Consider the following 27,354-nt stretch of genomic DNA (forward strand, 5'->3'; position numbering starts at 1 on the left):
TTTGGATGCAGATACAAGATGTGCACACAAACTAATTAGGTGCTATTATTCAATTGTTGAGGTTAATTGAAGGTAATTGACACCATTTTGGATTTGCACACACATTTGCCTTAGTCGCTATTCTATAACATCTGCGCCTAAATTTCATAATGCACAACTCAAAAAAAAGGGGCATGGTCATGGGACATGTTCATAGTCTGTTATTGAGATGGGCATGGGGGAAGCCACTGCTTGCCCCGGGATTGATAGCATGGAATGTTGCTACTAATTGGGATTCTGCCAGGTAGTTGTGACCTGGATTGGTCACTGCGGAAGAAGGATACTGGGCTAGATGGACCATTGGTTTCACCCAGTCTGGCTATTCTTATGTTCTTATGAGATGTATCAGCGGATCATAGGCATTTCCAGAAATTACGCATCATCTTATAGAATACTTGGAGTTGCACACCCAACGGCCATCAGTTAGGCACAAGGATTTACACCAGTTTTCAGCAGTTATAAGTCCTCATGCCCAAAGTTGGGCATGGGAATCCGCTCTAAGCACTATTCTATAAAGTCATTTGCCCCTAGATTCTATATATGGGCACCACTTCAAAATACGTACCAAACTAAATTGGCTAACGAGTCAAGTATTGCCAGTAATTAAGTACTAATTGGCACCATTTAGGAATAATATTAATGGTAAACAGTACATGCAGAAATGTTCAACAAATAGTAAGACTGACTATGTTGATGTATATTGAAATGTATATATAACTAGCTGTATGTAGGTAAAACCACATGCAGCCTACATGTACAGATTAATGGACACAGAACTTGTGTAGCCTGTAGGAAACTGAGATCTCCATTAGTTTCCCATTGTACCACGCTAAGCCATTCATTTAGAGCAATTTGTATGTTATGTAATTGAGCATGTGGCTGCCAATATGCGGGGTGGTGATCATGGGTTGAAATTGCTACAGCGAGAGCAGTGGTGGATACTTCTGTTGCAATCTGTGGAGCCTTGTGGTCTTAACACTAGCATAAAATGATCTGTGTTTTTTTTTTTTTTAATTACTGAGCAATTTGGCAGTCCTTTTGATTGGACATTTTATTTTCCATGTTGGTCCTTGGTCCCCCCCCCCCCCCCCCCCCCCGAATGATTCTCTATTGGCTGTCTTTCTGACATCAGCAGGTTTTTATCTGCCATCATTTTGAAAGTTTTAATGATTGCAGAAGCTCACATGTCAGCTATATACCGATATGTTCACTATGAATTTTTAACTATTTATATTGTTTGTACCTTGGGCTGAGACGAACCTATGGGCCAACGCTCTTTCTCATTCATTTTCAACATCCGAAGAGACTCCTGAAACCCAGCATGTCATTGATCCCACTAAGATTCTTGCTGCAGCATCTACACCGATTTCACCTGGCAAGATGGTTATTCCCAAACGCCTCCGAGACATGGTACTGACATGGGGACATGAGTCCAAGATGGCTGGATATCCTGGTATCTGAGAGATACTGGAACTAATTTCTTGGACTTACTGGTAGCCAAGCTTGAAGAAAGCTGTGGAATTCGTTGCCAGAGAATGTGGTAAAGGTGGTTAGCTTAGCGGAGTTTAAAAAAGGTTTGGGCGGCTTCCTAAAGGAAAAGTCCATAGACCGTTATTAAATGGACATGAGGAAAAACCACTATTTCTGGAAATTTTGGGGATCTTGCCTGGTATTTGTGACCTGGATTGGCCACTGTTGGAAACAGGATACTGGGCTCGATGGACCTTTGGTCTTTCCCAGTATGGCAATACTTATGTACTTATGATTTTGTGGGTTCCTGTCCTATCTGTGCCTGCCACAAGCCCTCTAACTCTTGGCCTTGGGGCCTACTGTAGTCCCTCCCAGTGCCTGAAAAACCTTGGACCCAGAAAGCTATGGATTTGGTAACAGACCTCCTTGATAATGATGGGTTTACCACTATTTGGTATTTACCACACTGATCCCTCTTCCGGCCTGCTGAAACTGTGGATGCTCTTTCGGGGGAGGCTGGATTCAGGTTGATGCTGCTCAGGCCCACCCCTCACTGACATCATCACCCTGGGCCTTCTCCTGCAGTCACTGCTATCTGCCTCTTTGCCTTGCAATAGGTCATCCTGGTTCCAGCTTCCAGCTCAGGTTCAGCCTCCAGCCCTGGTTCCAGCTTCCAGGACAGCTCCTGCTTCCAGTTCCGGTTCCAATTCTAGCACAGCCTCTGCTTCCAGCATGGCTTCTGCTTCCAGTGTAGGTTCCAGTTCCAGAACAGCTTCTGCTTACAGCACAGCTCCTTCTTCCAGTCCTGGTTCCAGCTCCAGTACAGCTTCAGCTTCCAGTTCTAAGTCCAGCTTCTTGCTTCCATTGGTTCCTCTCTGCAGGAACTCATCTACCACCTGCTACAGTTTGTCCTCTGGGCAGGCAAGCAGTACTGTTCCACCGCAGTCCAAGGGCTCACTTACCCTGAAACATGACAATGGGGAAAAGATCACTAAGCAAGGTGCCATTACCTATTATTTGGTTGACCTAGTAGTGGCATCAACCTAGCAGAAGAGAATATGCAGAAGAGAAGGAAACAGATATAAGGGGTGAGCAGTACAATGGAACATTTATTCTGGTTAATAAAGGATTAATGGATAATGTGGATTTTAGAAAATGTTTTAATTGCCCCTTTGGGAAAGGGTACATTCTGTTAGTCCAGCTGAAAAGAAGTGAAGAGTGAGGAAAGGCGTGAAGGATTATTGCCACCCTAGATGTGCCATTAGATGAGAACGTCCTACTAATATTCCACTAACAGTTTAAAGGACATACCCACAGAAGAAAAGTGAACTTTCAAAGAGGCAAGGAGCCACTCCAAGGACTATATCCATGTCTGTAAGTGATGGCCAGTATGCCAGTTTTTGAAGTTAGGAACAGCCATACTGGGTCACACCAATAGTCCATCTAGCCCAGTATCCTGTTTCCAACAGTGGCCAATTAAAATCACAAGTACCTGGCAGAAACCCAGTTAGTAACAACATTCCATGCTACCAATTCAGGGCAAGCAGTGGCTTCCCTCATATCTGTCTCAATAACAGACTATGGACTTTTCCTCTAGGAACTTGTCCAAACCTTTTTTAAACCCAAATACGCTAACTGCTGTTACCACATCCTCCGGCTGTGAGTTCCAGAACTTAACTGTTCTTTGATGGAAAAAATATTTCCTCCTATTCGTTTTAAAATTATTTCCATGTAATTTCATTGAATGTCCTCTGGTCTTTGTATTTTTTGAAAGAGTGAAAAATCCATTCACTTTTACCCCTTCTACACAACTCAGGATTTTATAGACCTCAATCATATCCCCCCTCAGCCATCTCTTTTCTAAGCTGAAGAGCTCTAACCTCTTTAGCCTTTCCTCATATGAGAGGAGTTCTATTCCCTTTATCACTTTGTGAGTTAGGATACTTTACTACATATTCATTGATCTGGGTGAGCAATAAAGGCTGGTTTAATACTCTGCTTGCAGGGACTCACTTTTTTTTCTTTCCTTCTCTACCACTATTGTCTAGCCTAGATCTTGAAAGGAGATGCTCCCCCATTCCACCAGCAACCTTTCTAGTGCTAGAGGAACTGAGTATGTGTCTTACATTCTGCTCCACTGCTGCCACAGACAGAGGACCTATAGTTTTGGTTTTATAGTACATCTGGGGCTGCTCTGATACCAGGGGCGTAGCTATGGGTGGGCCTGGGTGGGCCCAGGCCCACCCAATTTCAGCTCAGGCCCGCCCACCCAGCTGATCTCTCCAGACTGGCAGCAGCGGCGAACTAGCGGGCAGCGGCAATAAAAGCATAAAGCAGCGAGCGAAGCTCTTCGATTCCGTCCTTCACTTTCCATTTCCTGCCCTCTCAGCATCCCGCCCGCCCAAAAGGAAATGACATCAAAGGAAGGCAGGACGCTGAGAGGGCAGGAAAAGGAAAGCGAAGGACGGAATTGAAGAGCTTCGCTGCTTTATGCTTTTAGTGCCGCCAGTTCGCTGCTGCAACTACAGAAGGAAGCCATTGATTTAAAATCTCTTTCTACTCCCCTGCACAGCCGTCGCCATTCACTTAAAGCACAGCAAGCAAACCAGTGAGCTGCTGTGCTGCCTGCATCCACGTTGTCTTCTTTATTCAGCAGAGGGTGGTGAGCAGAGGGAAGGATGGGACTGGGAGGGGTAGTGAGCTGAGGGAAGGAGCAGAAGATGGATGGGAGTGGGAGGGTTGGTGAGCAGAGGAAAGGATGGGTCTGGGAGGGGTGGTGAGCAGAAGGAAGGAGCAGGAGATAGATGGCACTGGGAGGGGTAGCAAGTACAGAGTATGGGGAATGGGGGACTAATGAAGTGGGTGAAAGATGGGGGAGGAATTTAGGAGACTGGGTAAGGGAGAGACAGAGGGGGGAATGGGAGTGCTGGAGAGGGAATGAGAGGGAGATGGTCAAAGGGGAGAGAGGAGCATCGATGGACATGGATGGGAGGACAAGGACCAGGGAGAGAGGAGAAATTGCTGGATATGGAGGGGAGGGCAGGGGAGAGAGGAGACTTTCTCGATATGGATGGATGGAGGGGGGCAGGGAAGAGAGGAGAATTGCTGGATATGGATGGATGGAGGGCAGGGGAGTTGCTGGACATAGGTGGATGGAGGGGAGGGTAGAAGAGAGTTGCTGGACATGGATGGAGGGAAGGGCAGTGGAGAGAGGATGGTTGCTGGACATGGGTGGATGGAGGGGAGGGCAGGGAGAGAATTGTTGGACATGGATGGAGGGGAAGGAAGGGAAGACAGGAAGGAGATGCACATGGATGGACGGGAGAAAGAAGAAATTCTGGACATGGATGGAGGGGAGGGAAGACAGAGGAAGGAGATGCACATGGATGGAGGGAAAGGGAGAGAGAAGAAATGCTGACATGGATGGAGGGGAGGGAAGAGAGAGGAAGGATATATGAGGGAAAAGGAAGAGAGGAGAAAAACAGCTCATGGATGGAGAAAATAGGCAGAAGCTGGATCCACTGGACAGTCAAGTCTGCGGAGGACCCAGCTTTTACTTACGGATGTAGAGCAAGAAATGAAGAAGAAAAGAGAAAAGTAAAGAAATAAATGGAAAGGAAGCTCTGGAAACGGAGATAAGAGGACAGATAGCAGCAGAATCAGATACTGGGCCAGCATGATCAGAAAAACAAAGTCACCAGACAACAAAGGTAGAAAAAAAATCATTTTATTTTCATTATAGTGTTTGGAATATGTCCACTTTGAGAATCAGGTGCTCAACATTAAAAGTTTATATTTACTTATTTATGGCATATTATCCCACATTAAACATGAATTAGATTGGAACCTGGGATCATTTAAATTTTTTTTTTCCTGGAGAGAGTAATGCATTGCCTCCCCCCCCCCCCCGCCCCCCAGGCTCTCTCCCCGGCTATAGCCAGCTCTGCAATTTTGAGGGGGGGGGGGGGGCGCAGAGGTGGACCGGGGAGAGAGCCTGTTGTTAAACATTTACCAGCAAACCACTGTCTAGTGCCCACCCATCCAACCTGTTGGCCCACCCAAAAATTGACTTCTGGCTACGCCACTGTCTGATACCTACTGACAGTAGACCAGCTACATATGCATACATTGGTCAAGAAGGAATGCAGATACCTTTAGCAAGAGTTTAGCATACACCTCCTTTCTCTTGCAACTCTGCTCAAACCTCCTGTAGCCAAGCATTCTGCTGCAGAGGAATCTACCTGGCCAACTTCTTCAGATCTTCCATCTGCAGAGAGAGAGAGAGAGAGAGAGAGAGAGAGAGAGAGAGAGAAACAGAGAAAGAAAGAGAGACATGGTAGTGAGTGACACAGGTCTCTTTTGTTCCCTGAGTGACCTTTTTGTGGCTACCCTTGAGACACCTGAATAAGTGACGAGGCTATCCTTGAGACCATGTGTGGATGCTGGATACACTCGTGATGCTTTCAGGGATTGCTCAGTGAATATCAACCTATACAATGTCCCCACTATGTAAACCTTTTCTCAAAGAATCATTTCTACATATTCCTCTACATGCTATCCATTGGTACTTTCTTCCCTCTTTCCTCCTGTGCAATGTTATCTCACACTTCCTTGGACAAAGCTTCAGAAGGTAGGAAAGCCAAAGTTATGTCCATCAGGCAACCATGTGCCACTGGGGACATAATCTGCTGCTGGACCCTTCATGGTGCAGCTGTGTTATTCCTTTAATGCTTTGCCTTCCAGGTGCCCTCACTGCTCTGCCTTTCTACCTACCCTCCTGTAGATCCACTGTGCTACCTCATCAGATGGTACATGTCACTTGTAAGGAGTGTATCCAACAGACTGGAGGCCTATCTCACAAGCTCACTTTTTTACATCCTTCTTTCGTCTTCTGTACCAGGGAACTGAATATAATCACTGTTTTTAGAGAGAATATTCTAAGAGATAAAATGCTAATGGCCTGATCAGTGGGAAGCATTCTGGTAACACTCCGTTCCATGGATAAATCCTTCTTATCTGTTCCCTTTTCCACTACTGCCAACTCCAGACTTCGCGCCTTCTGTCTCGCTGCACCCTACGCCTGAAATAAACTTCCTGAACCCCTTCGTCTTGCCCCATCCTTGGCCACCTTTAAATCTAGACTGAAAGCCCACCTCTTTAACATTGCTTTTGACTCGTAACCACTTGTAACCACTCGCCTCCACCTACCCTCCTCTCCTCCTTCCTGTACACATTAATTGATTTGATTTGCTTACTTTATTTTTTGTCAATTAGATTGTAAGCTCTTTGAGCAGGGACTGTCTTTCTTCTATGTTTGTGCAGCGCTTCGTACGCCTTGTAGCGCTATAGAAATGCTAAATAAATGCTAAATAGTAGTAGTAGTAGTAGAACACCTTTCTGCATATTTTGCAGCTCCCTTCACCTATACTTACATGTGCTTTGGCTAGGGGTCAAACTTCCACCTTCTAGGAGATGAGAGACTGATATGAACAGACATGGAGAGGGACCTTGGGGTGATAGTGTTAGAGGATTTGAAGGCAACAAAACAGTGTGACAAGGTGTGGCTGTAGCCAGAAGGATGTTAGACTGCAAAGAGAGAGGCATAACCAGCAGAAAAAAGGAGGTGTTGATGCCCTTGTTCAAGTCATTGGTGAGCCCACACCTGTAGTATTGTGTTCAGTTTTGGAGGCCATATCTTGATAAAGATGTAAAAACACTTGAAGCAGTTCAGAGGAAGGTGACAAAAATGGTATAGGGCTTGTGCCAAAAGACCTATGAGAAGAGACTGGAAGACCTGAATATGTATACCTAGAAGAAAGAAGAGACAAGGGAGATATAATACAGATGTTTAAATACTTGAAAGACATTAATATAGAAACAAATCTTTTTCAGAGAAGGGGAAATGCTATAACTAGAGGACATGAATTGAGGTTGCAGGGTGGTAGACTTCGGAGTAATGTCAGGAGCTTCTTTTTCACAGAAAAGGGTGGTAGTTGCTTGGAAAACCCTCCTGAGGGAAGTGGTAGAGACAAAAAGGGTGAAAGACTTCAAAACAGCATGGGATGAACACAGAGGATCTCTATTTAGAAAATGGATGATATTAAAACAAAACTTAAATGGTTGCCCGTGTGTGGATATGTCGACTGGTGCTTAGATAGTGACTCTGACTGTGAAAAACTAAGGCCAGTGCCAGGCAGACTTATATGGTCTGTATCCCATATATGGTAATCCAGTTTAGGATGGACTGGAGGGGACTTCCACAGCAATCTCAGCAGTTGGAACATGAGGACAGTACCAGGCAGATTTTTACAATCTGTGTCCTGCAAATGACAAAATGGATTCTGATAGGCTGGAGTAGGCTTTGACAGCAACTCTAGCAACAGTGCTGGGTGGACTTTTATGGTCTAAGTCCTAGAAATGCCAAAGAAAGACCATGATCAGGTATTTTATTTCACATTGATTGTTGGTTTAATCATGAATTGATATTGAATGTGACTATTGGGTGACTGGATGGACCATTAAGGTCTTTATCTGCCATTATTTACTATGTTAAAGGAAAAAGCTGTTATCCGTGCTTTTGAATATTGACCTGGTAGAAAGCTGCCTAAGTTCGGGGACCATCCTGACTCCACCCATGCTCTTCCCGCACTATCTGCATAGTGCAAAGGCAGTCTGCTAGGATATTCACAGCACTTATCCAGAAAACAGAAGCTGTTATACGGATAACGGCTTTGAAATATTGATCCCCAAAGAATGCTGTCCTAAGTTACCTGAACAGCAGACTAAATATTGTGACTACCCGGATAAGTTCCATTCTATTCCTGTATTTCCCACCTTTATCTACTGGAGAATCAAAGTGGGTCACATAACCCAAGAATTAAAACCCCTAACCACTTATTATAAAATACCAATTAATAAACTATTTATAAATCAAAATGTTTACTAAAAAAAGTAAGTCTTCAATGATTTTCTGAATGATAAATAATTAAATACAGTTCATAAAGATATAGGTATCAGTTTCCAAATCCTACTGGATTAAGAGCTAAATGAACTTTCATAGAAACACTTAGGGGGTCTTTTCTAAAGTTTAGCTCGAGTTATCTACAGCAGGGCCCACAGGAATAAAATGGGCCCTGCTTTAGATAACTTGAGCTAAGCTTTTGTAAAAGACCCTCTTAAGCAAGATGTTCCTAACAGTAGGAAAACCTAGTCTCAATGTAGAACAAAAACGAGTTGAAGACCAAAAAGAAGAAATGGATACCAATTGAACAAGAGAGTGGGGGGAAAAACCATTGATAATCTTGTAAACAAGACATGCCACCCCTCAATATGGGAGCTAACTGGCATCCAGTGCAAATCTTTCAATAAATCAATTGATCACATTTCAATTGATCAATTTTTTGTGCTTTATGAATCATTTTTCTGCAGTATTCTGCATTAGTTGCAATCTGCACAGTTCTGATACCAACTGCCTTATCCGGAAATTCAGCACCGGCCATTATCCAGCCTGGCATTTTTCACCTCCATAGCTAGCGTTTAAAAAATACGCAGACTGCAATGGCTGTTTCTTTCACAACTTTGGGGGCGGGGTGGGGGTAGGAGAGGGTCAGTGACTACTAGGGGATTAAGGGGGATCATATCTTAATTTCTCTGGGGGTCATCTGGTCATTTAGGGCACCTTTTTATGATTTAGTCATGATTGAAATAGGTCTAGACCAAAATGTCTACCTTTAGCCCTGGACGTTTTTGCTTGGTTTCATTAATTTAACAGAAAAACATCCAAGTTGTGGGAATGCCCAAATCCCCCTCCCCCCAACATGCCCCCTTGTGATTTCTATGTACTGCAGAGAAAGATGCCTCAGATCCAAGTTTTGAAATACATCCAAATGCCACTTTATGCCATTTTTGAGACATTCTTCTCTTTTGAAAATTAGCCCCATGTTCTTGGATACTGGCAGTTAAAATACTCAGGATACATACAATTTGAATATTTTTTTCTACCTGGCAGTTATAATTTAAATAACTGAAGTCTTTATAGTTTCCCTTGTAGTTCAGATAAAATCAATGATTTATTTATTTCAACTCATTTGATAAACCACCCTTCATTAGATATAACACCTAGGTCTGAATTAAGTTAAAAGAAAGAGATTGATAGTCCAGGCCTAAAGAAAAACAACTGGATATTGCTCAATATGGCCTTTAATTAAAACAAAATCATATTGTACAACCATTGATCCTGCTTACTGCTCGTTTTCTTTGTTTGTATTGCTTTTGCAGTTATATGGTTAGTTACATCTATGGACCCATGAGAAAAGAGAACGACCTGAAGAAATCTGCTTTCCTATGACATGACCATGCAGTGGTTTATCTCCAGGTAAGGACATTCATTAAAACTCATTATGATTCATTAGAATCAGCTCATTTAGAAATCTTTTATGGTAAATGGATCAGAGGAGCAGATGACAGATTAAGCTCTTGTAAATATATTCATACAGATGGTTTTCATGTAATAAAGCTAGGCCTCATGCAGTTGGCCTACCAAGAAGATTTGAGATTACCATAGACATATTAAACTTGAGAACAAACTGTACGTTCTGCTAATTATAACAACACTCTTTAGTGCAATGTACAGTACATGTAGACCTCTCATATGCAAAGCTTTGTCTAATATGCTTTTTTCTTTACCCAATATTCACATAGGGACTTTCGAAGTCCATAACACTGGCATAAATCATTTCAGAAAAAGTTTGTATCAGCAGAACAGATAAGCGTATTTATTAGTACCATTTGGAATGCAGGGGGCCTTGTCTGACTAGTCTGTTTCTTTCAACTAAAAGGAATTGTTGGCTAAACACATTCCCCTGGATTCTATAAAAAACAATTACAGGCCTACAAATATTCTCAATATACTGTACTCATGTTGCATTTCCTTCACGATCACTATCCACTGCTGTTGTAATTACAGAAGTTGTGATCTGTTTTGTAAGAGAAATGTTCTTTTCACCTCCTGTCTAAAGACAAGAAGGCTTATGATACTGTATTGTCTGTCTGTGCTTTTAATATATTTTTGGTTGGTGCCCTATCCACATAAAACTTTCAGGATACCATGAGGACTTTGACCAAATCCATGTATACATGCACACCATGGATATTCACACATGCATGTCCCAGAATGGAGAATCCTTTAGTTCTAGATGCAACCTTTCGCTTCTAAAGATGTTACAAATCTTTACTTTTACCATTTCCTATAAAAGTATTTCATTGAATAACAACCTAATTTTTTGTGTCTCTCGATTTAGATTCTTTATTGCAATGTTTTATAAGGTGGGCCTGGTTTCATAATGTCCATAGTGGGGTGGGGAGGATAATTTTATAACACAGAGCCTATCCTGCTTATAATCGAACGAGAAAAACGCCCAAGTTCCGACCTAAATCGGGAGATGGACGTTTATCTCACAAAAACGAATAACATGGTATAATCGAAAGCCGAACTTGAACGTTTTCAACTGCACTCCATCGCGGAAGCATACAAAGTTGACGGGGGCATGTCGGAGGTGTGGTGAAGGCGGGACTGGGGCATGGTTATCACCCGAACAGAGATGGGTGCCTTTCGCCGATAATGGAAAAAAAGTATGCGTTTGTAGCTAGAATTTAGGGCACTTTTCCTGGACCCTGTTTTTTTCACAAATAAGGCCCCAAAAAGTGCCCTAAATGACCAGATTACCACCCGAGGAAATCGGGGATGACCTCCCCTGACTCCCCCAGTGGTCACTAACCCCCTCCCACCACAAAAAATGATGTTTCACAACTTTTTATTTTCACCCTCAAATGTCATACCCACCTCCCTAGCAGCAGTATGCAGGTCCCTGGAGCAGTTGTCAGGGGGTGCAGTGGACTTCAGGCAGGTGGACCCAGGCCCATCCCCCCCACCTGTTACAATTGTGCTGCTTAATGCTTAGTCGTCCAACCCCCCCCCCCCAAACCCACTGTACCCACATGTAGGTGCCCCCCTTCACCCCTTAGGGCTATAGTAATGGTGTAGACTTGTGGGCAGTGGGTTTTGAGGTGGATTTGGGGGGCTCAACACACAAGGGAAGGGTGCTATGCACCTGGGAGCTCTTTTACCTTTTTTTTTGTTTTTGTAAAAGTGCCCCCTAGGGTGCCCGGTTAGTGTCCTGGCATGTGAGGGGGACCAGTGCACTACGAATCCTGGCCCCTCCCACGAACAAATGCCTTGGATTTATTCGTTTTTGAGCCGGGCACTTTCATTTTCCATTATCGCTGAAAAGCAAAAACGCCCAGCTCACAAATTGTCGAATAAAACATGGACGTCTATTTTTTTCGAAAATATGGTTCGGTCCGTCCCTTCACGGACCCGTTCTCGGAGATAAACGCCCATGGAGATAGACGTTTTCGTTCGATTATGCCCCTCTATGTGAACTGTAAAAAAAAAAGTCTATATTTTATTCATCTTTTATACAGGCAACATACAGTAGGTGTTTATATGCCTTTATAAAATAGACTCCTACAAGGATACTCAGTAGTGTGTAATACCCTTACACTCATTTACACATGCTCCAAAGAAGGCATAAATATGTGCCTATTTTCTATGGGGCAAATTGTTTTTTAAATTATGTATTTCTTAAGATTTTAAAATTAAATTCAATGCAAAATATGCATGAATAAGAAAAATAGAAAACCATAATACAGAAATAAAGTTCTCAAAAATAGTTAAATAATTAGGCCACAATTGAAAGATCCAAGATAACAGCAACAACAACAACAAAAAAAAAGGAAATATTTCAAGCACATCAATGAGATGTAAATACAGCAGTGTGTAAGAAAGTTCAAACTAACCTGAGACAAATGACATTACTAATATCACCATTAGTTAACAGAAGAACTCTCCTTAGAAACCAAAAATTCAGGGCCCCTTTTACCAAGTTGCAGCAAAAGGAGCCCCCTTTTACCACAGCTGGTAAAAGGGAAAGTCTCGTTTTCCTGCAGGAAATGGCCGGGTGGCAAGTAAAGCACTTGCCGCGAGGCCATTTCAGGGGGAAGCCCTTACCACCACCCGTTGAGGTGGCGGTAAGGGCTCCCGCGCTAACCCGGAAGTAACTGGGCAGTACACGACAATGCGCAATTACCTCCGGGTACTGTCTGGCGCTACAAAAATAAATACATTTTTGTGGCACCGGAAATGACTGCGCGGTAGGGGTGGGAAGTACTGCCGGGCTGCTGCGGTAGCCTGATGGTACTTCTGTTATAGCAACTGGTAAGCCTGCATTGGGCTTATAGCCGCTTAGTAAAAGGAGCCCTAGTTCCTGGAGACTGTATACACAGGTAATTATTTGTAACTGGGGCAATAGGAGGGTTAAGTGACTTACCCAGAGACACAAGGAGCTACAGTGGGAATCAAACCCAGTTTTTCAGGAGCAAAGTCTGCTGCACTAACCACTAGGCTACTCCTTCATGTTCCTGGGTGGTGCTGCCATTTGAAGGACATCTTTTGTGCTTTAGACAGAGGTGCACCTGGATTGGACACTGTTGGAAACAGGATGCTGAGCTTGAAGGACCTTTGGTCTTTCCCAGTATGGCAATACTTATGTACTTACGGACCAGCAACTCACTTTCTTCCAAGCTATAATTTGGCTCCTAAGAGCCATTTTGCACTAGGAATTAATGCTTTTCCACGTGCAGAGCCTTATATGGATGCCTTGGAGAGGATGTTCTGCTAACACTAGTCTGAATTGAGATGTCCAACTCATAAAATCCAAAACGGACATCCATCTCACATGTATTTTCCAACAGGAAACATCTCAGGATTTTCTTTTGGAAAAAATATGAACTAGAAATGGATGTCTGAACAGCAGAAGAAAGGAGGTGTTGATGCCCCTGTACAAGTCATTGGTGAGGCCCCACCTGGAGTATTGTGTTCAGTTTTGGAGGCAATATCTTTTTAAGGATGTAAAAAGAATTGAAGCGGTTCAAAGAAAAGCTACAAAAATGGTATGGGATTTGCGTTACAAGACATATGAAGAGAGACTTGCTGACCTGAACATATATACCCTGGAGGATAGGAGAAACAGGGGTGATATGATACAGACGTTCAAATATTTGAAAGGTATTAATCAGCAAACGAACCTTTTCCGGAGATGGGAAGGCGGTAGAACTAGAGGACATGAAATAAGGTTGAAGGGGGGCAGACTCAAGAAAAATGTCAGGAGGTATTTTTTCACGGAGAGAGTGGTGGATACTTGGAATGCCCTCCCGCGGGAGGTGGTGGAAATGAGAATGGTAACGGAATTCAAAAATGCGTAGGATAAACATAAAGGAATTCTGTTCAGAAAGAATGGATCCTCAGACGCTTAGTGGAGATTGGGTGGCAGCACCGGTAGTGGTAGGCGGGGCAGACTTCTATGTCTGTGCCCTGAAAATGGCAGATACAAATCAAGATCGGGTATACACATAAAGTAGCACATATGAGTTTATCTTGTTGGGCAGACTGGATAGACCATACAGGTCTTTCTCTGCCTTCATCTACTATGTTACTATCAGGCTTATTTTTGAAAGAGAAGGGTGCCCATCTTTTGACACAAATCGGGAGATGGGCGTCCTTCTCCCAGGGTCGCCCAAATTGGCATAATCGAAAGCCGGTTTTGTGCGCCCTCAACTGCTTTCCGTCGCAGGGATGACCAAAGTTCATGGGGATGTGTCGGAAGCATAGCGAAGGCGGGACTGAGGCATGCCAAACACATGGGCGTCCTCAGCTGATAATGGAAAAAAGAAGGGCGTCCCTGACGAGCACTTGGCCAACTTTACTTGGTCCATTTTTTCTTGCGACCAAGCCTCAAAAAGGTGCCCAAACTGACCAGATGACCACCGGAGGGAATTGGGGATGACCTCCTCTTACTCCCCCAGTGGTCACTAACATCCTCCCACCCTAAAAAAAAACTTAAAAAATATTTTTTGCCAGCCTCAAATGTCTTACCCATCTCCCTGACAGCAGTATTCAGGTCCTTGGAGCAGTTTTAGTGGGTACTGCAGTGTACTTCGGGCAGGCGGACCCAGGCCCATTCCCCCTCTTCCTGTTACACTTTTGGTGGTAAATGTGAGCCCTTCAAAACCCACCAGAAACCCACTGTACCCACATGTAGGTGCCCCCCTTCACCCCTTAGGGCTATGGTAGTGTTGTACAGTTGTGGGAAGTGGGGTTTGTGGGGGCTCAGCACCTAAGGTAAGAGAGTTATGCACCTGGGAGCAATTTCTGAAGTCCACTGCAGTGCCCCCTAGGGTGCCCGGTTGGTGTCCTGGCATGTGAGAGGAACCAGTGCACTACAAATCGTGGCTCCTCCCACGACCAAAGGGCTTGCATTTGGTCGTTTCTGAGATGGGCGTCCTCGGTTTCCATTATCGCCAAAAACCGGGGACGACCATCTCTAAGGTCAACCTAAATGTTGAGATTTGGGTGTCCCCAACCGTATTAACGAAACGAAAGATGGACGCCCATCTTGTTCCGATAATATGGGTTTCCCCGCCTCTTCGCCGGGACGTCCTGCGAGGACTTTCTTAGGAAAACTTGGGTGCCCCATTCGATTATGCTCCTCCACATTACTAGCAAGCTTATTTTCGAAAGAGGACGCCCATCTTTCGATACAAATCGCAAGATGGGCCTCCTTCTCACAGGGTAGCCCAAATCAGCATAATCGAAAGCCGATTTTGGGCATCCTCAACTGCTTTCCGTCGCGGGGACGACCAAAGTTCACGGGGGCGTGTCAGAGACGTAGCGAAGGCGGGACTGGGGCGTGCTTAACACATGGGCGTCCTCGACCAATAATGGAAAAAAAGAAGAGCGTCCCTGATGAACACTTGGACGACTTTACCTGTCCTTTTTTTTTTTTTACGACCAAGCCACAAAAATGTGTCCTAAATGACCAGATGACCACCGGAGGGAATCGGAGATGACCTCCCTTTACTCCCCCAGTGGTCACTAACCCCCTCCCACCCTCAAAAAAAGAACTTTTATTTTTTGCCAGCATCTATGCCAACCTCAAATGTCATACTCAGGTCCATCGCAGCAGTATGCAGGTCCCTGGAGCAGTTTTAGTGGGTGCAGTGCACTTCAGACAGGCGGACCAGGCACATCCCCCCTACCTGTTACACTTGTGGTGGTAAATGTGAGCCTTCCAATACACACCAGAAACCCACTGTACCCACATCTAGGTGTCCCCACCCATAAGGGCTATGGTAGTGTTGTACAGTTGGGAGTGTGTTTGGGGGGCTCAGCACACACGGTAAGGGAGCTTTGCACCTGAGAGCAATTTCTGAAGTTCACTGCAGTGCCCCCTAGGGTGCCTGGTTGGTGTCCTGGCATGTCAGGGGGACCAGTGCACTATAAATGCTGGCTCCTCCCACAACCAATAGGCTTGGATTTGGTTGTTTCTGAGATGGGCGTCCTCAGTTTCCATTATTGCCGAAAATCCGAAATGACCAAGTCTAGGGACGACCTTCTCTAAGGTCGACCTAAATTTCCAGATTTGGGCATCCCCGACCATATTATCGAAACGAAAGATGGACGTCCATCTTCTTTCAACAATATGGGTTTCCCCGCCCTTTCACGGGGACGTCCTGCGAGGATGTCCTCAGAAAAACTTGGGCGTCCCTTTCGATTATGCCCCTCCACGTCTGTTTGCTGAGGATGTCCAGCATGAATAGCCATTTTACAAGCTAGAACGTCCAACATATGAATGGTAAAAAAGCAGGGACAATATGTCTGTCTGGTAGCATTCTTAGAAGAATGGTCACAGACATCCCTGCAAAGAAGAGAGGCAGCTTAGTGGTTAGTGCAGTGGACCTTAAAGCAAAGGACCCAGGTTCAAACCCCACTTTAACTCTTATATTTTGTAATTGTGAACCAACCAGGTGTAGAAAAATACCTTCTATACCTGAATATGCACCACCTCAATATCTTTCATGCTTGCAAGTGGCTTATATATTTAAGTACAGCAGGTATTTTTCTGCTTCTGGAGGGCTCACAATAATAAAAAGTTAGTGGGGTCTCTTGGTTTAAAATCCAGTACACTAACCACTAAGCTACTGCTCAGACTTGTTTTGCTAAGAATGTCCATAACACCCGAAGCTGTCATAGAACCTGGTACCTTTCAGTTTCACTTTCAGGGGAGAGGGAGGGGTACAGCAACCACTGGTGGATAAAGGGAGGTGTCATGCCTTAATTCCAGCAGTGTACAGCTGCTCAATGAGGGCACATTTTTGTACCCTGGAGGTGCCTGTAACAAGTCTAACTTAGGACGCCCTTCTTTTTAGGCTTGGCCATTTCTTTCTGTTTGGTAATCACTGTTGAACATCCTGATTTTGTGCCCCCCTCCCCACCAGTCCCACCCAAAACATGCCCCCTTGCTATTTGGACATACTGCAGTGTTGGATGCATGTTCTGTGCGTTTGCAAAATCTTGATTTGGATGTTTCAAGAAGATGGATGTCCATTTGGGTATTTAGAGATATCTATGTGCTTCGAAAATAATCTCCTAAGGCTCTTCAGCTTGGAGAAAAGATGGTTGAGGGGAGAAATGATAACGATCTATAAAACCCTGAGTAGAGTGGAATGGGTGGACATGAATTGCTTGTTTATTCTTTCCAAAAATACAAAAACTAAGGGGCACACAATAAATTTACTAAGTAGTATATTTAAAACAAATCTGAGAAAATATTTCCTTCACTCAATGTGTAATTAAGCTCTGGAATTTGTTGCAGATAATGTGGTAAAAGCAGCCTAGCAGGGTTTAAAAAAGGGTCTGGACAAGTTCTAAAAAAAATAAAATAAAAGTCCTTAAACCATTTTTAATGTGGACTTGGGAAAATCTATTGCTAATTCCTGGGATAAAGAACATAAAAAACTGCTTATTGGGATCACCAAGTACTTGTGACCTGAATTGGCCACTGTTGAAACAGGATACTGGGCTTGATGGACTTTGGTCTGTCCTAGTACAGCAATGTGTATGTATTTGTATGTACTTACATACTTAACTTCACCTCCCATCAGGTAGTGTGCATATCCCCTCCCCTTTAGTAGCAACCTCTAGATCTTTGCTGACCTCATTCAGTAATGGCTATGCACCTGCTACCAGCACCTCCTTAAGGTTTTTACCTACATTTGCAAAGTTTTGACTGCAGAAGTCTAGGACTTTAGTCTTTGTCTGACTCCTCATGAACTGTTGGCATTAAACAGATCATTTTTTTTTTATATATATGAAAGGCTTACAAAAGTCTTTTGCAAGTTTAAACATAAAATTGAATCATATCTATTTCAGAAAATTAGAAAAAGATTATCTATACGACAGTTAGTGAATATGCATACTGGCTCCTCTGAATTAAATGATATATATGCTATTCTGAGAACTGTAATGTAGGGGTATGTCAAAGACTCTGATTACTAGACCTATAGATTCTGTAGTCTTGAGAGTATAAAGGGGAAATTCACAATGGCTAATATTTTCCTTTTATGTACTGTCTGCATAATGAAAGCAGACAGTTTGGATGCAAAACTTTAATATTGTGACTCTCTTAAATTACATTATTCATTTTAGTTATATTTTAAACCAAAAGTCTAGATTAATATGTTTTTTCCTCAAGGTGCTTTTGACAATGGACTCAATTTTGAAGACCGTCTTGATCTCCTGAAAGACATATCAGCTTCATATTGCTTTCAGGATTTATACACTATGCTTTATTCTACAATTTGCTTAATAAACAAGTGGTCTTGATTTTTTTTAAGACAGTTATCTTATTTCACTTTTTGGCTCACTGTGATCTTAATGAGTTACACATTTCATTTTGTTACCCTAAGATTTGAAAGGATTGTTGTGTTAACTGCTTGATGTCATGTATTCATTAAAAAAAATTCATGCTGCTTTGCTAAAACTCCAGATCCAATTTGAAATTCTAGAATAGTCTCCTTTAGGTTCTGAAGTCAGCACCTAACCATGTTTTGCTGAATATGAATGGGAAGGCAAGGCATATTTGATGTTTATAATTATGAGCACATCCTTAGTAAAATGAATGAAAGAACAGATAGGGGATGGGCAGATCCCACTGATTGCATTCGGTATGAATCCCTGAGCATATATAAAGCCTGCATCAAGGACATTGAAAAGCAAGGACTTATGCCGTTATCTGATATCCTAAGTCAACAGAATCACTGCCATGGTTATCAGTGGAGCTTCACTGAAAGGTAGGTCTGGTGATTCAAAATTGCTAATAACATCTATTTGTCCCATATTGTAATAGCATATTTAGGATTTAATGGATACAATGACCGTATAGAGCATTTATCAATTTGACTAGGCTATGGTCTATTAATGGACTTGTTCTCTAAATCCTAGATTCTTCTTATACTGTAGATGAAGAGGAAGGCTTGTATGCATGTCATAGACATGCTTGAGTTATTGGATAGAAACCATCTTATATGAACTTAAATTTCAACTTAATCAACTTTGTTTGTACTGATGATCTTCCTACTATTTTCCTTCCCACTGCTCTTTAGTCTTTCCTATGGGCATCAATATCTTAATTAAGCTCTGGACTTGGGGTGCACTTTTCTAAACACAGTACATTGCAAAAATGATTGCATCACTCTTAGCCCCGGATTATTAAGTGCCCTTCAGGATAACATTTCCAAGCCTAAAAATTTCATGAACTCAGGAACCTCAGAGGACCTGGAGTATTGTTGCCACTTAGAATGTTGAGGGCTCATTGAACCCTGGTACCACAGATATTCCTGCCAATGTTGGTGCCTATTTCCCTGCTCTTGGTTCTTTGGAGTATTCATGTCACTGTTGATGAAGCTTTACCTAGTTTACCTTGGGTTTTGGTGTGAGGTCAAGACTTATATTTTAGATTTGGCTACTTCTTTTTCATTAATAGTTCAAGGCAAATCACATATAATTATACTAGATATTTTCCTATCCCCCATAAGGCTTACAATGGTAATGAAGGGTTAAATGACTTGCCCATGGTTTCTCTACATCATAGCCCACTGCTCTATCCACTAGGCTACTCCTCCACTTTACCCACTGTAGGGGAAGACAGCTCTATGGGCAGAGTTGAGAAGGAGTGAAGAACTATTGTTCATACTTTTGGAATTAGCAGGTGTCACTATGGCAGCTATTTTTCCTGGGATAATTTTAAAGTGGAAATAACCACATATTTTAACTTTGAAAATCCTGTAAAATCTGCGGAGTGAAAAGTATGCAAGTACTTTTCACCTTTTGAGCAGCTGTAAAATTACACATAGTAAACAAAATGTGTGTGTGTGTATATATATATATATATAGAGAGAGAGAGAGAGAGAGAGAGAGAGAGAGAGAGAGAGAGAGAGGGAGAGAGAGAGAGATCTTCTTAGATTATATGAAAAGATCCCTTAAAATGCCACATTTATCAGCAATATGCATTTTTAAGACTGCTATAGAATTCAGTTTAATATTGCACATGAGCTAGTCATGTATCAGACCTGGAACTACAATATGTGCATATTATTGAAGCTAGATTCTCAACTATCACAGTTGAAATATACCTCTAGTTAATACAATTTTACCTTTTCTAAAATGGCGATGGCTTGAAGCCCATTTGGAATGCCTGACTTCTAAACTACCTGTAAAAGTATACACATATGTATGTTTCAAGAAAGTTGAACAAACTGGAAATCAAGGTTCATTTTTAGTGAAATAGACATCGCTACACAGGAAAAATTAATACTAATGTTTTTGACATGCTTTACTATGTATATGGTAGTAGATTTGCATGTGATTTTTCTTATACCCTAGCAGGTGTCCTGCTGATGGTACTTCTGGTAACTAATATATTTCAACCAAGAAAGGGTGTGAACTCTTTACCAATCTGCCCTAATGGATCAGTCAACTGCCAGATCTCCACTGGTGACCTCTTTGATCGTGCTGTCAAACTGTCACATTACATCCACTCCCTCTCTAGTGAAATTTTCAATGAATTTGTGAGTATTTGACATCTGATTGAAATTGTCTTGACCTGCAAAAAAAAAAAAAAAACCTTTAATAATTTCATCCTAGTTTCAGAAAGTAGCCAACAATAAATATGTTGCATTGACAATAAGAATAATACACCACATCACAGGACGATACAGTTATTATCATTGTCATTATTATTGCTAGATGTATGCAATGGTTTAAACATACGAGAATGTCCCTGCTCCTTAGAGCTCATCATCTAGTGAAGACAAACAGATAAGACAGAAAAGAGACTTCAAATTAAAATGACAAGGCCATAAGTAACTGATTAAAAAGCAACTTTCATTTAGTAAAGCTGTAAGAATTTAGGTGTTTTAGGAGTTAATGTAAGGGAAGAGAAGGGATTCTGGATCTAGTTCATGCCTTTTCAGTTGTAGCTTAGATAGATAGACGTTTCCTTATAGAATACTAGCATAACCTGGAATTACCACACCTAAATGTAGGTGTGCACATTTACAACATAAAATGTTAGCGCCTAATGCAACATTTATGTATGCAACTTATAGTCCTCGGTAGGTTGCTTATGTAAATGCCATTCCCACCTTTCCATATCTGGAGGGATTTACAACTAAGGATCAGATATTAAGCTAGTGACAGTTTGTGATTTTTAAGGCGCTGACAACTGTTAGCTGAATTTGACCCCCCTCCCCCCGATAATGCTCAGCCTAATCTAGGCATTAGCCCTAAATATCTGGGTTTTGACTGCCTGCCAGAATTTATCCAGGTCCAGGCAATATTCAGACCAGGACCCGGATAACTACCCAGATAAAGTTAGGAAAGCCCTCTTCCTGTCCTAAATTTACCCTGTTAGTTACCTGTTTAGTAAACTGAGCGCCACCTAAACAGAGCCCCTGGACTTCCTCAGCACTAACTGGACGGTGCCATGGTGGTTTGCTTGAATTTTCAGTGGCACTATCTGGTTATATGCTGCTAAAGATCTAGGTATAACCCAGTCAGTGCAACTTTACTGGGCAGAGCTTCCCCTATCTGGTTAAATAGCATCGAATATCAGTCCCTAAGTTTATACCTGAGGCAAGAGTACAGACTAGTTGAAGCTATACCTGTGTCACAAGGAGTCCACTATTTTAACCATTATTCCTCCATCAACAAATAAACAGCACTTGGAGTGGGTGAGATATATATATATTTTTTTTTTTTTTGCAATTTTTTAAAATTTGACTGCCCAATCAATATTAAACCAGAAGTGGTCAGCATTTTTTCAAAAGCTGATCATCACCGGCTAGATTAGCCCTGCATATTCAGTGATAGTGCCAAGTCTGGGCACCAGCGCTAAATATCCAGGGCTAATTCAAAGGTCCCGGCCACCAGAGCATATTTATTTGTTTATCTATGACATTTGTATCCCATATTACCCCGAACAAGCTCAGGTTCAATGTGGCTTACATTCAAGAAAAACATCAAAAATATGATACAGTCAGATAATTAATTATAACATTTTAACATATTAGGAATAATTGTGTGTTTGTCATGAAGCTAGGCTAGAGCATTGGTTATGTTGAAACATATAAGAGAGACAGCAACATTAGTTTATTGTCTTTTGATAAGATATGTACTTAATAGAAAAGTCTTTAGTAATTTACAGAATCTCAGATATTCAGCCGGGGTCCAATTAAGTCAGTTATGTATGTCCCAGCTGAATATCGGCTGGGACTCACATTACTTTTTTTCTCCCTCCAAGACCCCTTTTGGCCCCCTCCTCTTATACATCCTCCCTCTGGCTCACTACAATAAGAAACCTATCCCCCTCAGAATATTCCCCCACCCCCAGGCTTACTTCCTACCCATGGTGTTCCAGTGGGTGCGATGGGGGCAGGAGCGAACCTTACTCGCTCCTACCATAAGAAAATGGTTGCCACAATCACTTGCAAACCACTGTGTCTATGCACATATATGTTATTTATAGTGATGAGAGGAAAAACCTCATACTACTGTGGCTTGACTCGGTTAATTCAACCGGAAAAAACAGCAAACAGCTCTAAGCCCACAGTGAAAAAAGTAATGGCACAAAAACCTCTCATTAAGCTTCTTCAGTGATACAATAAATCAATCAAAACACTTATCTGTACTGTGCACTGCTGCTCTGTTAATGTTCTCTCACAGAGTGAGATCCCGACGGACCCGTTTCGCTTAGGCTTTTTCAAGAGTCCTAAACGTCTGACCTGGAACAGCAACAAAAACGCATGATAAATGCAAGAAGAAGTCCCAGCAAAACAGACTATAGTGGGCAGGTGCGTAAATACTGAATCCTCCTGTACCCTGAGAGCTACAGTCCCATGGCATACGAAGCCAGCAAGTAGGCCTGCAAAAAGGTGCATCGAAAATTTTAAAGCTACACTTCCAAAAGGAAACGCCCAATACAGAACAGTGCGTCATGACGTCCTAACGTCATGATGTCATGAAACTCCGAGCGTCATCAAAATAAAAAAAAAATCTAAACCAAAACGTGGAAAACTCCAAACCAAGGCAGACAATCCAGTCAAAAAAGTTCAGTCAAAAAAGTTTACTGCCCTGCATATCCTCCCCAAAAAAAGAACATTAATGGAGCAGCAGAGCAGAGTACAGATAAGTGGTTTTGATTGATTTATTGTATCACTGAAGAAGCTTAATGAGAGGTTTTTGTGCCAATGATTACTTTTTCACTGTGGGCTTAGAGCTGTGTTGTTTTTTTCCGGTTGAAGAAACCAAGTCAAGCCACAGTAGTATGAGGTTTTTCCTCCCATCACTATAAATAACATATATACGCATAGACACAGTGGTTTGCAAGTGTGTGCATGAGATTCACAGTGTGTTTGGGTGTATAACTGATTTAATAGTGAATCGGATCTATTGTGGTTACATTTTTGCAAAGCCTGAAGGCCTAGCTTGGAAGATATACAAACTTTCCTTCCTCATGTCTTCACATCCAGCATCGATCTAACAGCAACACTAGTAGCACATGCTACATGGTTATACGTTTGTATTATTCCAGTATCTGGCACAACACCATCAGCAACATATATGTTGTAGCATTTGGAGCAGCAACACTGCAGGCCAGGTTGGGAAAAAATAAGTCTGTACCTCTTTCCAGCTAGGCCTGGGGATCTCTTGAGCTTCAGGGGAAATAGAGGATGTGGGAAGTGGGCATGCACTAAGCAACATACAAAAGAATCACACAGATTATAGCACAAAAGCCCAGGCTTCAGGCAAAACCCTAAGAATGGCCCTCCAAAGAAAGTAGGAAGATAACAACAGTCTGGTTCATTATTTTTTTTCTCTTTATTAATAATAGTTTGCTATATTGATCTGTAGGATGAACGCTATGCCCAAGATAGGGGGTTCATAACAAAGTCCATCAATGCCTGCCACACCTCCTCCCTGAACACTCCAGAAGACAAGGCACAAGCACAGCAGATTCAAGTAAGTCATTTCTATTTCCACTAAGATGTTGACTTACACACAGAAGAACAATGCCCTTGCAGACTTGGAAGACTCACAAAAAACAGTGAAGGTGACTGAAATGATACACAGATGATGCTTCCAAAGGTCTCAACGTTTTATTGTCAAAAATCAAGACTTGACACGGCCTGCCTCAGGAGTCTATGCAAAAGATTAATACAATATTATATCTATATCTATAAATATAGATATATATATATAGAGAGAGAGAGATCTATATCTATCTATCTATCTATCTATCTATCTATCTATCTATCTATATATATATATATATATATAGATAGATAGATACGTGTCCTTATAGAATACTAGCATAACCTGGAATTACCACACCTAAATGTAGGTGTGCACATTTATAACAGCTCTATGGCTCACATAAATGTTAGCGCCTAATGCAACGCATTACCAAGCAAAGTTTATGTTTGCAACTTACAGTACTCTGTAAGTTGCTTATGTAAATGTCGGTCCCACCTATGCTTCCCCCATGCCCCGCCCCTGCATAATTATAGAACAGTGCTTAGGCGCTACCACTATTTACGCATGTAAGTGTGTACTTGCATACGTGGATGCCAATATTCTATAGATTTAAGCACACTAAAAGTACTTCAATTTAGGTGACACATTATAGAATGAGGAGGATAGTAATCTGTTATGTAGGGAAAGGTATGTGAAGGCCAATTCTTTAACAAGCTGCTTACATGTGTGCACTTACTCCCCTGATTCTCTATATGGTGACTAAAGTTGTAAACACAAATCAGCACACATTGCTGAAAGGAGTAGCAAAAGCCATCATGTGAAAAAATCAAAAACAAACAAAAGGCATAGGGGTGGACCAATAGTCTTCCAGAGAATATAACTAATTAATTATTAATATAAACCAATGCCCTCACAAAAGAAGAACTGGCAACAACAATCCAAACACTAATCCACTGAGGCAAACAAGTGAACAAAGATGTAATCAAATGGACTTGAGAAGGACACATGTTTTGGCAAAGAATGCCTGTATCAGCAGTCAGAATCTAAATTATGAAAGTATGTAGTTAAAAGAGGTGCAAAGTCACCACCTTCATAAAGCAGGTTCAGGGATCAAAAGCATGTCTTGTAGAAAGTATCAAAGCACTTCAAGGTAGCAAAAATGCGACACATCATAGCTACTTGATCCTAGGTTCCACATTAGGAGTCGCCATCGAAAAAAGTCTAGGTTTCATCGAGACAAATATGTTAAAATTTTTTGCTCAGTTTGCAGCAGCAGCCAAAAAAGAAAATACGATGATAGGAATTATTAGGAAAGGGATAGAAAATAAGACAAAGAATATTATAATGCCTTTGTGTCACGCCATGGTGTGATGTCACCTTCAGTATTGTGTGCAATTCTGGTCACTTTATCTCTAAAAAGATATAGTGGAGTCAGAAAAAATTCAAAGAAGGGCAGCCAAAATGATTAAAAGGTTGGAACTCCTTCCATTTGAAAAAGGCTCAAGAGGTTAGTGCTTTTCATCTTGGAAAAGAGAAAGTTGAGGGGAACTATGGTAGATGTCTACAAAATCTGGAATGGAATAGAACGAGTAAACGTGAATTGATGGTTTACTCTTTCAAAAAGTACAGCAACAAGAGGACACTCCATGAAGTTACACGATAATATTTTTAAAACAAATAGGAATTATTCACTCAGTGAATAATTAAGCTCTGGAACTTGTTGCTGGAGGAAGTGGTAAAAGCAGTTAGCATATTTAGGTTAAAAACAAAAAAGGTTAGGCAAGTTCCTGAAGGAAAACTCTATAAACTGCAATTAAGGTACAGTAAATATGGGGAAGCCACTACTTATGGGTTGTTGACATGGAATCTTGCTACTATTTGGGATTCTACCAGGTACTTGTGACCTGGATTGGCCACGATTAGAAGCAGGATGCTGGGTTAGATGAACCATCAGTTTGACCCAGTACGGCAATTCTTATGTTCTTAACCAGGTCTATGGTGGCAGAGCCAATATTCAGTGGCCCTACCCAGTTAAGTGCTGCTGACTTTTGGCAGCTTGTCAGTTGAATGATATTTAGCAGGCAGGAGTCTATTTTGCCTGCTTGAATCCCATTGAATATCTACCACTAACACATCGGTGTTATCGATTCAAATCACCTGCTTTTTGGCGGGGGGGGGGGGGAGCCCTGGGGTAGGGATTTCAACTTAGTTGAATGGATTAGCTCTCTCTTTCCCCATTAATACTCTCCATTTCATTCACATAGACCCACACAATCACTCTTACCCTTTCCCCCACATCCTCTAATCATCCTTTTCATGAGCTTCTAGTTCTACTTCCTTTTACCCAACCACTTCCATTTCTTTTCCTTGTTGTCAATCTATAGCATGAAGAACTATTGAACTTAGTGCTAAGGGTACTACGTTCCTGGAATGACCCTTTGGTCCATTTGGTATCTGAAGTACAAGGGATCAAAGAAGCTCCAGATACCATTCTTTGGAAAGCTGTTGAGATTGAAGAACAAACCAAGCGACTCCTAGAGGGAATGGAGAAAATAGTTAAGCGGGTAAGTAGCATGTTGTTGATTTCCTTCAGCCCATTTTCTTCTTTATTCATAGAGTCTATGATGGTGTCAATAAAATTGTAGTCAAACAAATCTTCAGTATACTACATCTACTTGCTGATTAGGTTCAACCAGGAGACTTAGGGAATGAAGTCTACTCACTGTGGCCAGGTCCTCAAGATGTGCAAGTTGCAGATGAAGATTCACGCCTCTTTGCTTTTTATAATCTGCTCCACTGCCTTCGCAGAGATTCACACAAGATTGACAACTACCTGAAACTCTTGAAATGTCGTCTTATCCATGATAGCAGCTGTTAAATCATCACCTAGACATATTTGACTGTGATGCTATTTCTACTTATGTTTGGTTGTTTTGCCATTTTCCATTCAAAGTGCTTTTAAATCTTTGTCTTACTTGAAACAACCAAAAAAAATAGTTGATGTGCAAATTAACAAGATATCTCCACTTTATAAAGAAAATCCAAGATAGACATTTGGCACTTACAATTAAATCTTGTAGAAAAGATCACTGTTAAGGCAATGTATACTGTTTTATGACTACGTCCTCTTGGCTCTAAGCTCACAATGTAAAAAAAATTATCTTGCAAACAAGAAATAATAAATAAAAGCATGCTAAAAGTGGGAACACACTGTCATTTTTTAATGCATTGTAACTAGCTGATAACCAGTTTAATTCACTGGAGGAACCTCTGCTTGTCTGCACTGTCTTAGCCCAGTACTCATTCTCATTCTGCATGACACTCGGGCTCATTTTCGAAAGAGAAGGACGCCCATC

At 41.9% G+C, this 27,354-nt stretch overlaps 1 protein-coding gene across 2 annotated transcripts; it reads left to right on the forward strand.

Moving 5' to 3' along the window:
* PRL (prolactin) lies at positions 1 to 27,049 on the forward strand. Of its 2 annotated transcripts, XM_030190098.1 has the most exons (6): positions 1 to 72; positions 9,787 to 9,883; positions 20,348 to 20,532; positions 23,876 to 23,983; positions 26,383 to 26,562; positions 26,685 to 27,049. In XM_030190098.1, exons 3-6 carry the CDS (start codon positions 20,362 to 20,364, stop codon positions 26,874 to 26,876), a joined length of 651 nt encoding a protein of 216 aa, XP_030045958.1. In that variant the 5' UTR covers positions 1 to 72; positions 9,787 to 9,883; positions 20,348 to 20,361; the 3' UTR covers positions 26,877 to 27,049. The 2 variants fall into 2 exon arrangements, with proteins under 2 accessions (XP_030045958.1, XP_030045957.1); XM_030190097.1 differs by lacking the exons at positions 1 to 72; positions 9,787 to 9,883 and adding an exon at positions 18,729 to 18,756 and having other exon boundaries at positions 20,351 to 20,532.
* Positions 27,050 to 27,354: the final 305 nt, after the last annotated feature.

Source organism: Microcaecilia unicolor, chromosome 1 (genome assembly GCF_901765095.1).
Source record: "Microcaecilia unicolor chromosome 1, aMicUni1.1, whole genome shotgun sequence".
NCBI lineage: Eukaryota > Metazoa > Chordata > Amphibia > Gymnophiona > Siphonopidae > Microcaecilia > Microcaecilia unicolor.

Bases quoted from the DNA above. Each gene is read 5' to 3' on its own strand.
- PRL (XM_030190097.1), top strand. From the start codon at position 18,729: ATGGTTATCAGTGGAGCTTCACTGAAAG. The intron at 18,757-20,350 runs GTAGGTCTGGTG...ATACCCTAGCAG, and splicing joins CAGTGGAGCTTCACTGAAAG to GTGTCCTGCTGATGGTACTT. The intron at 23,984-26,382 runs GTAAGTCATTTC...GTCAATCTATAG, and splicing joins CACAAGCACAGCAGATTCAA to CATGAAGAACTATTGAACTT.